Source organism: Podarcis liolepis (genome assembly GCF_965112155.1).
Source record: "Podarcis liolepis genome assembly, chromosome: 7".
NCBI lineage: Eukaryota > Metazoa > Chordata > Lepidosauria > Squamata > Lacertidae > Podarcis > Podarcis liolepis.
The window spans coordinates 73,247,728-73,262,508 of NC_139561.1; the positions used below are offsets into that span (position 1 = coordinate 73,247,728).

Sequence of the window (14,781 nt, forward strand, 5' to 3'; positions counted from 1 at the left end):
CAGGATAATATTGATGAACAGCGGAGCTTATTGAATGGAAGATGCTAATGTTCTCTCAGAGCTTATGAAATGAGAATGGGACTGTTCCTTGGGGCTGCAGCCCATGCATCCAGCTGTATGCACATAAGGATTTGTGAATTAAAGGGAAAGTATGAATGCAAAGTCAGGGTGGGTTTTTTCTTTAAATCAACATAATAAAGTGTATTAGTATGCTGCATTTTCTTGGAAATCTCCTCCCTCTTAAAACAAGGTCATTCCACAATCACATGGACTACTTCAAACAGGGACACCTTGTCCTAAACCCTGCCTTAATTTCCCCTCTTATAACCTTTCTCATTCACTCCATTAACTTATAACGCATACAAATACTGTCCCCCTAATACAACACAATGAGGAATGGGTGGTACAACCAAACTAATGTTCATTTTCAGCAGAAAAAATAGCTTAGAGCCAGCCTTGGGTGGAGCTTGGCCAAACTTTGCCAAAGGTGGAACATCCTTCACCAGCAAAGGAAGGAAAAAACTGATGTGCAAGGGGGACAATTGATCGCCAGGGCCTTTTTCCTGAAACTTTTCCCTCCCCTGATTTCAGGGTCTTTTGGCTGAAGCTTTTTCTTCCATTGAGGTTCATCACGAATTCTGATTGATCGTCTCCCGGATCCATGGCACGACACAGCACACTTTTGCATACACACCCGGGTTCCCTCTCTGTGCGCACACTTGTGTTCCCCAAGAAACCACACCTTCGAGTTCCCCGCCACAGGTGAGTGGGCCCCCAGAGTCACCCTGCATGGAGAAATGGAAGAAGTTTTCAGCAGGTGCACATCTCCATTCTGTGTGTTCCTCTACATGGTGCTACTTAAACTCAGTTAAATGGCCTGCTTTGTTTTGCATAACATAGCAAGCATACTTGGGTCTGTCATGTTCAGCAGGGGAGAGCCATTGCTCAGTGGCAGAGTGTAGTTTTGTGTGCTTGAGGTTTCAACATTCAGTTTGGTTAGAGTGGTTGGTGGAGCTGCTTACCTGGCTTCCCAGCGCCAAGGCCTATAACCAAGAGGGAGAGGGTAGAAAGGATAGTGCAGTGCAGGTGCAGTGCAGGTGCAACAGCGGAGCCAATTCAGTGCACCTCACTGACCTCTCTGCCATCTTGCCCCTCTCCTTCTTGGCTGCTAGCAGTGGCCTCCTGCTTTGGGGAAGTACTAGAAGAAAAATAGTACCAGAAGAAGTTGTCCTCATCTGAATTTTGAATATGGTTCTCCATGCAAAAATGTACAGTGGGACCTCTGGTTAGGAACTTACCGTATTTTTTGCACCATAACACTCACTTTTTTCCTCCTAGAAAGTAAGGGGAAATGTCTGTGCGTGTTATGGAGGGAATGCCTATGGGTGGCATGCCTACGGATTTTCCTCCTCTAAAAACTACGTGCGTGTTATGGTCGGGTGCGTGTTATAGAGCGAAAAATACGGTAATTCGTTACAGAGGTCCGTTCTTAACCTGAAACCATTCTTAACCTGAGGTGCCACTTTAGCTAATGGGGCCTCCTGTTGCTGCCGCACCGCCACAGCGTGATTTCTGTTCTCATCCTGGGGCAAAGTTCTTAACCCGAGGTACTACTTCCGGGTTAGCGGAGTTTCTAACCTGAAGTGTCTGTAACCCGAGGTGTCTGTAACCTGAGGTATCACTGTACCAAAATGTGCACTAAAAATGCATATTTTAGGATAAAATGTGTACAATATCTTCCAAAAGAAATAAGCTGCCTATACTGGCCCTTTAGTTTGTTTTGACCCTAGAGAAGAGGTCAGCAACATACTGTCCTGTAGGTAACATCCACCCGCCAAGGCCTTTTCTTTCTGAAAAGCTTTCCCCATTGACCCTTTTCTTTTGGAAAACCTACAAGTAAGTTGCGTGGCAAGGTGGGATTGAAGAGGGATTTGGTGGAGTGGGTGCCCATCAGTTGCTGATCTCTGCCTTAGAGACCTAAACACAGATTTGCTATCTAATTGGGGGGGGTGTTATTGGGTTGTTGTTTTTATTTGATGATATATTTTGTGGTTTTATATTATGATTTTGTTCTATGAGCTGCCCTGAGACCTCTCGGTATAGGGTGGTATATAAATTCAATAAATGATAACGATAACAACAACAACAACAACAACAACAACAACACAATCGTACCTTGGGTTTTGAACGCCTTGTGAGTCGAACGTTGCAAACCTGTAAGTGACTGTTCCGGTTTGTGAAATATTTTGGGAAGCTGAACGTCCAGCAGGGCTTTCATGGCTTCTGATTCGCTGCAGGAGCTTCCTGCAGCGAATCAGAAGCTGCGCTTTGGTTTTTGAATATTTTGGAAGTCAAATGGACTTCCGGAATGGATTCCATTCGACTTCCAAGGTACGACTGTAATAATAATAAATTCCATACATTAAAAATAAATAAATGCAGAGTGATGCAGAAATGGGAGGGAACAGGCTAGTAAATGAAAATGTGTGAATCTGACAGGGACCAAAAACAGATTAATCTGTCCATGCTTAAGACCCTAACCCTTTTTCAACCTCTCAAAAGGTGTAGTCCATCTTCACATCAGCCCTCCTCTCACCTGGCAAGAGTCTGTGCCTCCTTCCTGTACTCCAGCGCACATCATGAACGGTGTAATAGCACCACGATACGCCATATTACACTGTGATGTTGGGACAACATTGACATCTGCACACTGTAGCTGAGCTGGAAGCTGAGCTGGAAGAGATATGCAGAGCACCAAAAGGTCAGTGGTAGTGGTGAAACAGAAAAGTCCAAGCAGACAGAAAGGGATGCTAAAAAAAGACTTTGAAGAACACATTGCTGAAAACTTTAATACCAACAACAAGAAGTTCTTTAGATATGTTAGTATCCCCTCCCACCTTCTAAAGTTTGCAAGCTTACCTTGAGGAGATCTGATGGTACCCCAGCCCGAGACACTGCATACACTCCCGTCAGTAGGGCTGCTTGTAGGTAGGTTGATAGTCCTTACAGTTTCGGAAAGTCTGGCACAGGGGCGAAGTCGGAGAAGCATGAAATCCTTGTCATTTTGTCTCCGGTTGTACCCTGGGTACACTTTAACTTCAGCGATATCCAAGCACTGTTCTCCCTGTTCAACCCTCTTCAAGTTGTGCTTTCCTAAGCACACCTTCATTCTGTATGGGGGCACAAGGCAAATGCAAAACTGAACAAAAGAATAGATTGTGGATGAGCTGTGTGAATGCTGATCACAGATCAAGCCAGTTTATGCCTCTTTGTCTAATGTGCAGATTGCCAGGCTGTTAAAGTAAGGCTGTTGCTTGTCCCAGAGGAAGCATTCTCTCCCCCCCCCCCACTCCATGTCACTGCATCTTGCTACAGCCTTCACTTACCCGGGTGTGGGTCTGCAATGGGCTGCTGAGAGCACCCAACATGGATGCACTAAGCTTCCTCCACAATAAATGTTCCAGTTGCCTCTGCGTCCAGTTACAATGGCCGCCTGGTAAGGTCTGGACTGTTGTGGACAAACATACCCTCCAATTATTCGATCAGCTGTGCCTGGCTGGGCAAAAGCTGCAACAAAACAAAACAAAACAAAAACTTTGTGGTTATTTCCGTCATGTTTTTTATACCAATGGTTTGTTTCAGGAACTCGATTTCATGTAAGCTTAATGTGGGCAAGATTTTAAAAATTGTGAAATAATGAGAGATCCTGAGTATGTAATCTTGCCTTAACACAGATTGGTGGACCACAGGATTTCTGCTAAAAGAAGGAACAGAAGAAGCTGCCTCAAAGCAAGTAAGACCATTGGTCCATCTAGCTCAGTATTGTCTACACAGATCGGCAGCATCTCTCTAGGATTTCAGGTGGGGAACATTCCCAGCCCTACCTGGAGATGCTGGGGTTTGAACTTGGAACTTTTTACATACAAAGAAGATGCTCCATCACTGACCTGTGGTCCTTCCTCATTCAATGACCATTCAGGACCCACACAAAAAGTTGTTTTCCCAACCTGTGCTTCACAATTCACTCGTCAACATGGTTTGCCAGTGGCACCAATGCTCTTCAGAGTCTTGTGAAGGCTAGGCACATAGAAAAAATGCCATGTACCAGGGCAGACTATTTGTCCATCTAAGCACAGCATTGCCTACTCAGACGGGCAGTGGATCTCTCGGGTCTCAGGCAGAGTTCTATTACATCACATGACATCTGCCTTTTAGTAAGAGATGCCAGGGATCAAAGCCAGGACATTCTATGTGCAAGTGTGTGCTCTGCGTGCTCTACTACCACTGAGTTACGACCCCTCCATTATCTCTCTTCAGAAATTTCAGGTGCCCCATATGTGAATGAGTGCAAATTCTGACCTATAGCAGATGGGAGAGGAGGCTGAGTGATGGGACTTGGCAACATTCCCTGCTTCAGTAGTACTTATAAAGATAAAGGCAGGCTCTCCAATTGCAACCTGGTAGCTACTAACATGAGTTTGACCAAACTGCGGGAGGCAGTGGAAGACAGGAGTGCCTGGTGTATAGCATCTAGATCAAGGGAAGTAATAGTGCCACTGTATTCTGCTCTGGTCAGACCTCACCTGGAGTACTGTGTTCAGTTCTGGGCACCACAGTTCAAGAAGGACACTGACAAACTGGAACGTGTCCAGAGGAGGGCAACCAAAATGGTCAAAGGCCTGGAAACGATGCCTTATGAGGAACGGCTAAGGGAGCTGGGCATGTTTAGCCTGGAGAAGAGGAGGTTAAGGGGTGATATGATAGCCATGTTCAAATATATAAAAGGATGTCACATAGAGGAGGGAGAAAGGTTGTTTTCTGCTGCTCCAGAGAAGCGGACACGGAGCAATGGATCCAAACTACAAGAAAGAAGATTCCACCTAAACATTAGGAAGAACTTCCTGACAGTAAGAGCTGTTTGACAGTGGAATTTGCTGCCAAGGAGTGTGGTGGAGTCTCCTCCTTTGGAGGTCTTTAAGCAGAGGCTTGACAACCATATGTCAGGAGTGCTCTGATGGTGTTTCCTGCTTGGCAGGCAGGGGGTTGGACTCGATGGCCCTTGTGGTCTCTTCCAACTCTATGATTCTATGATTCTATGATTCTATGATTCTATGGTGTGCTCTGGTCCATGGGGTCACAAAGAGTCGGACACAACTAAACAACTAAGCTACAACAGTTCTCTATCTTATAACAGGGGCAGCCAATATGGTGCCCTCCATATGAGGTTGGACTACAGCGCCCATCATCCATAGACATCAGCCTTGCCAGCTGTGACTTATGAGAGTCCAATAATACCTGGAGGGCATCTGTTGGCTACCCCTGCAGTACAGTATCATAGCTTCTTCCTATACAGTGCCATGAGATCCAAATATAGAGGAAATAATACACATGGAGCATATAATTCTTACAACAGGAGCAAACAACTGTTGTGGGACATTATTGCAGTCAAACCAACAGCACATGGTTTACCGGCAAATTTAGGTTTGCCTGAAAAACGTAAGAAGAGCCTGCTGGATGAAGCCAGTGGCCTGTCTAGCCTAACATCCTGTTGTCACATTGGCCAGCCAGATGCCTATGGGAAGCAGACAAGCAGAAGAACAGCCTTCTCCCTGTTTGTGATTCCCAGCAACTGACATTCAGAGGCATATTGGCTCCAACAGTGGGGACAGAACACAGCACAGGAACACAGGAAATTGCCTTATAGCAAGACAGACCATTGACCATCTATCTCAGTATTGTCTACACTGGCAGGCAGTGGCTCTCCAGGGTTTCAGGAAAGAGTCTCTCCCATCTGGAGGTGCTGGGGGATGAACCCAGGATCTTCCCCATGCAAAACAGAAGCTCTGCCACTGAGCTGCAGCCCTACAGAACAAACGGCCAGTAAAGCAGGTATGTAATATGGAAGCGTTCCAGGATCAGGACTGCCCATTGGTTAAGTAGGGATGTTGGGACAAGATGTCTACCGCTGTTTGACGTTAGGTATCTTTATAATTGCTGTCTGATAGGCAGCCTGTTAACAACCTTGTTTATCGTTCCATCAACCTGTCTGGTAGGTCCTTATTACTTCCAGGTGAGAAACTGAGAGAGTGTGCCAGCACATTGCTGCCTCAGAACCCAGTTTGCCCGGCACTCTTTGATTACCTGTAAGTCTTTCCATTTAAAATCCATTTAAAATGGTTTAAACTTTTTTAAAAAATAAAAATCACACTGGTTGGAATGTGGGAAGTTTCAACCAGAGAGGAAACCCCTCCCAGCTACCGAATACATAGTTTTTTTACCTGAGGCAAGGACAGATGACCCCCCACTTTCATGAATATTACTTCATCACTGAGGTAGAAAGAGGCTCTTAAGGTTTCTGCTATCTGCCATTTTATTTCCCCAATACTACTACTACTTCTTACTATTATTATTATTATTATTATTAACAACCCACCTTTCACCCTAAGGCCCCAGGGTAGGTTACAACATTAAAACACAATATTAAAAACAGTTTGAAACAACTTACAATAGCAGAAATGGGGGGGGCGTTCCCTAAAAATATTCACGTGGAGTGTCAAATGCCAGGATGGAGAGATTCATCTTCAGAATTTGCTAGAAGCTTTAGAGAAAGAGTTACACGACTTAGGGGCTGTCACAGAGAATGCCCTCTGCTGGGCCGCCACCACCTTGTGTGTCTTGGGGGGCAAAGGAACTACCAAGAGGTCTCCACCCTTGGCGATCTAAGCACCTGAGAGGGTCTGTATGGAAGAAAGCGGTCTTCCAGATATTTGGGGGGCCTGAATCATTTAAGGCTTTAAACATAAAATGAGCACTCTGCAGTGGGCTCAGAAATCAGTGAAGCTGTTTTAAAACAGAGGTCAGAGCTGGCCTAAAGATGAGGCAGGGGGAAGCACCAGCCTCACATGGTGGAAGCACGAAAGGTGCTGTCCTGCCCACCCCATTGCTTCCACCACTAGCAGAACGCCAACCCTCTCATGAGAGGAGAGGCATTCCAGCACACCCTGTTGCCACTCAACCTCCCAGCTCTGGGGTGGAGAAGGTGAGCGGAAACACTTTGCAGAACGCCCCTTCTCTCAGAAAGTTTGGCAAGAGAAAGGGCATTGTGAAGGACAGGCAGGAGCCCGAAGGGGGGGCAGAGGAGGGGGACAGGCATGAGGTAATCTAGTGGAAGGGGCCAGTGATTTGTGGGGTTCTGTGCCACCTGTGAAGCAGGGGGGAAAGGAAGAGGCCAGGTAGCCAGAGATGGGAAGAGAGGTGAGGCAGGTGATAGAGTTGCAGGAAGGCACAGAGGTGGGACTGCCTAGCCATTAGAATCTGCTGAAGCTGCCATGCAGGAGAAGCGGGTGTCTGCTTGCATGCGCCATGTCAGAAGAAGGCGTTTAATGTGCTGGTGGAGATGAGGTCACACTGCTGCTCCAACTGTCTGGGTTGGTGCACAGATCTGAAGACACAGACGCCCAGCTAGCTATTTAGCAGAAGTGATTATTTCGTCCTAGAAGCTGATGCAACCAAGTGCTTTGCCAATAAAGAACTAAACCAGGGGTCGGCAACCTAAGGCCCATGGGCCACAAGTGGCCCACGGGGGTCGTTTAACCAGTCCACGAGCCACCCCCAAACCGAGCCGCTTGCTCCGTGAGTCCCTGTGCGCTGTGCTAAACCGGCGCAGAGCGGCGTGGGGACTCACTTCCATGGTGCCAAAAATTGCATCTGCACAGATGCAGATGCTGGAAATCGCAGGTGCGATCTGGCCCACAGAGGGATCTCCGCTGGAGTGAACCAGCCCAGGCAACATAAACCTTACCGACCCCTGAACTAAACTTTCAATTGTGCGTCCTCATTAGGGGGGCTGGTTTGCTCAGAACAGGCATTCTGGAGTGCTGCGTTGCCAGTGATCTTCCTGCCTCTGGGCTGGAGAAGGCGAGTGAGAGCACCTTGCGGAACATCCTTCCCCTTGCAGAGTTTGGTGAGGTGGGGTGTTCTGATATCAGTGGAGGTGAGGGGTTGGAGCGTGGCAGGGGGGCAGGGCAGGAGGCAGCTCTTCCCATCTCACCTCAGGTGGCAAAATGGGACCGTTATTTGAGATCTAAACAGAACCGCAGTCAGTAATCTGGCTGCTGCATTTTGGACCAATTGAAGTTTCCAAGTCATCTTCAAGGACAGCTCCAAGTAACAGTGTATTGCTATATGCCAGTATGGAAGTTACCAGAGCATGGAGGACAGTGAACATGTCATCTCTTGCTCATCAAAGAATGTAGCCAGCAAATCAACTAGAGCTGGGGGGAAGGTACTGCTACCACTAAGGCCACCTGAGCCTACAGACAACAGTTTTGAAGCCAGGGGTACCCGCAAACTGTGAACCTGCTCTTTCCAGGGAAGTGCCACCCCATTCAGGGCAGGTCACCTCCTGTATGTGAAAACTTGAGACACATATCACCTCCATCTTTTGGGGATTCACCTTCAGCTTATTGGTCCACAAGCAGCCCATCACTGCCTCCAGCACAGGCCTAGAACATCAAAGACCTCTTCTGGTTCAGTCAGAACAGAGATGATACCCTGGGTATAACATCATTTGGAGGTTTGGGGGGAGCCTCTATGGCTGGCTCCAACCAGAAGGAAAACCACTCAGCGCCTCCCAATACATTTCGCTGCCTGAGGCAAAAGATAAGATGGCACCCTTCCTCCTCATCTTACCTCCTTCAACTGACAGGACTGGCAATGGAATCTTACTTCAGCACTGGGTTAAGAGAGGCCATTAAGGTCATTCCTGGCTGCCATCTTATTTTCCCCCAAGATGCCCTGGATGTAGTAACATCATCCTGGGTAGGGAAAGGGCAGTCTTCACTGAGGGTAAGTAAGTAAGTAAGTAAGTAAGTAAGTAAGTAAGTAAGTAAATGTCAGCACCCAGTGGTGGAGGAAAATAGATAAGGCTCAAATTACCACAGGTAAGCCCCTCAAACCCTTAAGAAATTTCATGGCTCCCCTTCTGAGAAACTGAATATGGGACAGGGAATTAGGGGGGTGTACTCTGCGACCACTCAAACAGCCATGAATGTCAGGGGCTGGCTGAGGAAGAGTGGTGGAAACCACCCAACCAAGAGCCCCCCCCCCCAGGGAAGGCGCAGAGGAAGAGGAGCCTGGGGACTGGTGGTGGGACACTGGCCACACCTCAGAGGAGGGGATGAGCTGGGAAGTGCTAGAAGCAGGGCACTTGAGGGTAAGTAAAGAGACAGAAACTGGCAGAAACTGCCCCAGCACAGGACACAGTGAGGAGGCTTCCGGTTTGGATGCAGGCGCCGGCAGCGATGACAGAGGGGAGGTAGACCCAGCAGTTCTCCCTCAGAGCCACTCTGACAGCTTCTCTGCTGACAGCTTGCTGCCCCGCCATTCCTAGAACGAAGTGTTTGTTGCTTGTTGCCGAGCAGTGAGTCAGGCAGACAAAGAGGGAGTCCCCTTGAGCTTGCTGGAGCAAAAGATCCCAGAGGGAGCAGCCTGATGCAGGGGGCTAGAGAGTGAAGGAGGGGCTACACACCAGTTTCGAACAACTGCTTCATTAGGCAGCTTTACCTTTTAGAAGTCTCTGTTTGTTCTTTGTTTTGCAAGTTAGCCAAGCATATCTCTCTCTCTCTCTCTCTCTCTCTCTCTCTCTCTCTCTCTCTCTCCCTCCCTCTCTCTCTCCTGCGAATGACCTGCTCTGCCTGTCGGCTCCCTGATACTGGAGGGATACACATTTCCAAAATCAACAAATAACAACAACTTAGGAACATAACAAAGAGACCTTCTATTCTAGCATCCTGTTCTCACAGTGGCCAACCAGAGGCCTATGGGAAGCCTGAAAGAAGGATCTGAGCAGAAGACCACTACTATTCTCATTGCTCCCAACACTATAGGCACAACAAGGGGGGGGGGAGGAAAAAGAAGAAAACAGTGAACATGGTTGCTGCCCCCATGTCACTTTGCTTATTTCCTTACCTCCAGAGCTCATCAGGAGCAGCCCAAACGCCAACAGCTTCATCGTTGCACTGGCAGATCAAGAGACCAGTCTTCCCAAGGAACTTGCTGCAGGGTAAAACATTTACGGTGAACAATTGTGATGGATGGATGTCAGATTGAGTCACTGATACCGGTACCACAGCACACACCCAAATGACGATAATGAACAACATTATCATCAGTAATTGTTTATGTAAACAACTCACCAGTAGTTATTATTCATGATACATTATTGTTGTTAGTGCTTATGCTGAAGCAAACGTCAAGGTAAATGCTTCCTGTTTGGTTGAGGACACGTGTGACCCCCCCCCATGGGGTCAGGGCTGAATGGAAAAGAGGATGCGATTTCTTTCCTATCAGCCTAACAACAACACTAATAAAATAAATGAAGGAGCAAAGCAATGATAATAACAGAATAGAAGAATTACTATGTTGGTTTAACTGGTTGTTAGCTGCTTTGGGGACTGAAGAGCAGAATGAAAAGTTATGATATGAATAGCAAACGCAAGACAAAGCTTTTAAAGCATTTTGAAAATCGGATGTGTTGTCCCTTAGGGGGGTGCATTATTACGAACCAATGCTAGTTCCACTCAGACCAGACCTATTGAAATTAATGGACATGACTAATTTAGGTCAATTGATGTCATTGGGTCTACTCTAGGTGGAATTTAGTTGGATGCAAGCCCAGGGCAGAGACATTGAAATTAGTGGACCCAAGTTAACCATGTCCATTAATTTCAATGGGTGTACTCTGATGATGGTCAACACTAGATGCAACCCCAGGAATCCAAGTGAGAAAAAAGAGGGGCAGTGATGAGAGAAAGGTTGGGCAACTTGGGGCCCTCCAGGTGTCGTTGGACTACACCTCTCATCATCCCTGATGAGATGGCAGTAGGATAGACAGCAGACACATTCTGTCTGCAGGCAGATGCAAATTCCAGCGGAGTATCATTGCAATCAGGTTGCAATCAGAGAGTATTTTTCATTCAACATCCCTGGTAATTGGGGGAGTAATTTTATGAGAGACAGAGCACTCTAGATTTACCTTGAAGCAGTCACATGGTGAAGAGGCTGCATGGTCAAAATGCAGGTGACTGCTAAAAGCTTTGTTTATTTACATTATGCTGTTGAAGTGAATTCCCTCCTGTCCTTTAATCTTATCTGATTAGTGTATTTAGAAGCTCTTTGATCTTATTGTTATTTTATTGATGTTTAATTATATATTGAGTGCGATCTTGCAGCTGGAGTCCAGCAACATCTGGAGGACCAGATGTTGTTGTCCATCTCTGTGTTAAAAGCCCTGGATTGGGGCAAGCCTGGGGACCCTGTGACCCTCTCATTGGTGTTCATCTGGTAGGTTGGGACCTACTGCTGGGTTGCAGCTTAATCTAAGGCAATCTGAGACACAACAGCACTACTACCATCATACAGACACAAGGGGGAATTATGGAGATGGGGATCCCCCAATGCATGTTTGGACTAAAGGTGGGTCTCAGATCTGAAAAAGTTAGGGAAATCCCTAACTCACCAAGGGTTCGACTACCCTCACGTGGTTTAGTCGGCCAGTTGAAGCCATTCCCAGAGTGTGGCCGCTGTTGCATCCAGACAGCTTCTAGAAGCCACAGGTGAAAGCTAAGCACAGAGTGGGGACCTAAGGTGGACAGGCTACCGCAGAAGGAGCACGACATGTCCCCCACCAGAGGAACTACCTCTCCCCTAACTCCTCATACACCCCTGCTTATATATAGGTGCTCTCTGTATCTAACAGAAATTCACCTCTACTGAAAGCAAGCTAAATTCCAACAAAGGCCCACAGTATAATTATGAAGCATAATTCCAATAATTAGACAACTTCTTAGCCAGGTGTCCGTCAATACAACTGTCAATGGTGACCAGAAATGTAATTCTAGTGAACTGAAGTAAACGCTGTAGTAAAAGTAGCTTGTAGTAAACGCTGCTGTGGGAATATGGTATTATTTTAAAAGCCACTTGGCGGGAGAGAAAGGGGTTGGGAGAGAGAAAATCTTTCAAAGTGACTGTGTCTTTTACCCTTTGCCTTCTGCAATAGTGGCCAAGGTTGCTTTTACTAATAGATAGATAGATAGATAGATAGATAGATAGATAGATAGATAGATAGATAGGCTGCCATTTGTGGTAGCCACACAGCTTGGCATTCATCAGGCCAGCCAAAAGTTTCAATCAATGATTACGATCACAGATCAGCCATACATATGACATATTTAAAACCTTGTCACACCACTTTAACATTCACAGCTTCCTCCCCAAAGAATCCAATGGAATCGTGGTTTGTTAAGGGTTCTTGAAACTGTAGCTCTGTGAGGGGTAAACTATAGTTCCAATGATTCTTTGGGGGAAGCCATGATGGTTAAAGTGGTATGAATGTGTTTCAAATATAAGGTGTGGATGTCACTGCAGCCAACAATGAAAGTTCAGACTCATCTGAATTTTGTGATGCAAGTCTCCAAATCATGTGTTTGAAAATTCACAGGCAAGATGGGCATAAATGCATATATTTGGATTCCAGAATTTCACATTTTGGGTTACACATTCCAACAGAACAATCCAGCAGGTGCCTACTCAGAAGTAGGTTCCATTCAGTTCATTAGGGCCTATTCTAAGGGATAGCATGTCTAAATCCATGTTCTTATTTTGGAGTAGAATGAACACACACACAGGGAGAGACTACACATATTTTTGTGCCAAGACTTGAGCCCCAACAACAACAAGAGTAGCAGTGAACAAAACAACCAAACTTCACCAAAATTCCCAGTATTCTGATACTCTTAAGAAATTCATGCATTCTGAAATCTCATTGGGATGCTGTAGATATCTGAGTCATCCTTCAGTAAGGAACTCCGAAAACAATGGTGTATAGGCAGTATTCTCAAGTATCAGGTTCAATTCAACTCTGAACTCTGAACTTCAAATTGGAAACATTCACCAGACTCACACACAATGTCGCTTCAACTCTTTGAATCCAACTACCCTTCATTAAGATCAACCCACCTGTAAGATCAACGCCCTGTAGCTCCATGTTGCATTTCTATCATCCAACTGTATAATCCACTTAGAAGCCAGCTGTGGCGTTAAGCAGTATATAAAATAAATAAATAAATAACTACCAGATTTATTTATTTTTTTAAAGCAACGAAACACACAGGGATTTCCCCTTGCAAAATTGCCTTCCAACATCCTGAGAAACAGTAGCCAAGAATGACTCCCAATCTCTCCTATTGTTTGACTGCCAAGGCTGCAAGAGAAGAAAAACATAGGCATGGATGGCGTGATGGATGCCTTTGCAGCTTAGCTCCTTGACAGCCGTGATGATGGATGGGTGTTTTAATTATTTATTTTAGGTTCTCCATCGAATAGCTCCCCAATGGCAGCCAGCAATATGCCGTTTCATATTTTGAATAGCACTCCCGACGACACACACAGATAACCGGAAATAGCTGAAACAAGAATTGCCTGCTGATTAATAAGCACAGTTTCTTTGCCTCCTGGATAACATTCTAAACATAACCCTAAGAGTGAATCTATATGTAGGCTTACCTCCCGTTCCTGACGGAGAAACCCTGGGTGGAAGGAGCTTCAACAGTGATGTCTGGTAGGAGAGCAGGTGAATAACTAGTGGAGAAGTTAGCATTTAAATGCCAGGGGAGCAGGGCGGCCTTGATGGATTCCCTTCCTGGTGCATCACAGCTTTGAAGGCTCTCGCTGTGACTCAAAGCCGCGGCTGTCTATCTTCTGATCTCTGAACTTCAGCAAGGAAACCCACGTTAAGAGCTGAATGGGCCAAGCTGCTGATGGGTCCACCCTCCACCTCTTCATATGATTGCTCTTGCAGTCTTGCCAAGGGGCATTTGCAGGCAGGGCTCATCCCAGGATATTTATGGCACTATATGCAATGCATACCCAAGAGAACAGTGGCACCTCCACTGTACCTTTTTCCAGGGAAGGGTGGCGGAGGAAAGAGAAATATGAAAACCATCCTTTGCGCTCCTGAAAAGATTGGCACTCGAGAAACCTGAAAGGCAGGCTCTCCTTCACCTCCAAAGGAAAATCTAGATCTCTTGCATGCCCATCGATGTCAGGCATACAATCCACCCTTGTTAGAAGTTTCTATTACGCATGTCTGTTTTTCATTTTCTGCACAGAGCAATGCTTCAGAAGAGACCTGGGCTTTTATCAATGTTCCAGCTAGAGTCTTAGTGCAGTTGGATGAACAGTGATTAGCAGGTGACCATCTATTGGAGCATCATGCCTTCAGGTTAAGACTTACAAGATGATTTCTGCATGTCAAGCTTCTGTTCACAGCAGGCATGGTGGGACCTGCGCAGTTTTGCTTATCACCTGTGAACGCTAGCCATGCTGGCTAAGGATGGGAGAGCACAGTGATTCAGTTCCCATTCAGAGGTATATTGCGTATTGCCACCATAACTTGTTGCAATTTCTAAGACTCACCCTCTGTGGTTTTGCCTAATCCTCTTTAAAAGCTGTTGTTTTGCCTAATCCGCTTTGAATGCTATCAACACATCTTGCAGAAGCAAATTCCATAACATTGAACCCATAAAATAATGATACATTGTGTGAAGTTCCGTCTATCCTGAGTCTTTTGCCAGCCAGTTTCATTGGATGGTCCCGAGGTCTTCTTTCGTAAGTATCTAATAAGAAGCCCTTCAAATTGAAGCAGCTGAGTGGTGAAATGGAAGTTGCGATGAGCTGAGTCAACAACCCTGGGCAAAATCAGGAGCTGCTGACACATCCATG

At 46.2% G+C, this 14,781-nt stretch overlaps 1 protein-coding gene across 2 annotated transcripts; it reads right to left on the minus strand.

The window, feature by feature from the left end:
* Positions 1 to 399: 399 nt before the first annotated feature.
* Positions 400 to 13,748, minus strand: LOC310710973 (trypsin-3-like). Of its 2 annotated transcripts, none has more exons than XM_083512371.1 (6): positions 13,564 to 13,748; positions 9,970 to 10,056; positions 3,387 to 3,567; positions 2,920 to 3,170; positions 2,597 to 2,733; positions 400 to 785 (listed from the first exon to the last, which is right to left on the minus strand). In XM_083512371.1, exons 2-6 carry the CDS (start codon positions 10,010 to 10,012, stop codon positions 630 to 632), a joined length of 768 nt encoding a protein of 255 aa, XP_083368497.1. In that variant the 5' UTR covers positions 10,013 to 10,056; positions 13,564 to 13,748; the 3' UTR covers positions 400 to 629. The 2 variants fall into 2 exon arrangements, with proteins under 2 accessions (XP_083368497.1, XP_083368498.1); XM_083512372.1 differs by lacking the exon at positions 13,564 to 13,748 and adding an exon at positions 13,018 to 13,049.
* Positions 13,749 to 14,781: the final 1,033 nt, after the last annotated feature.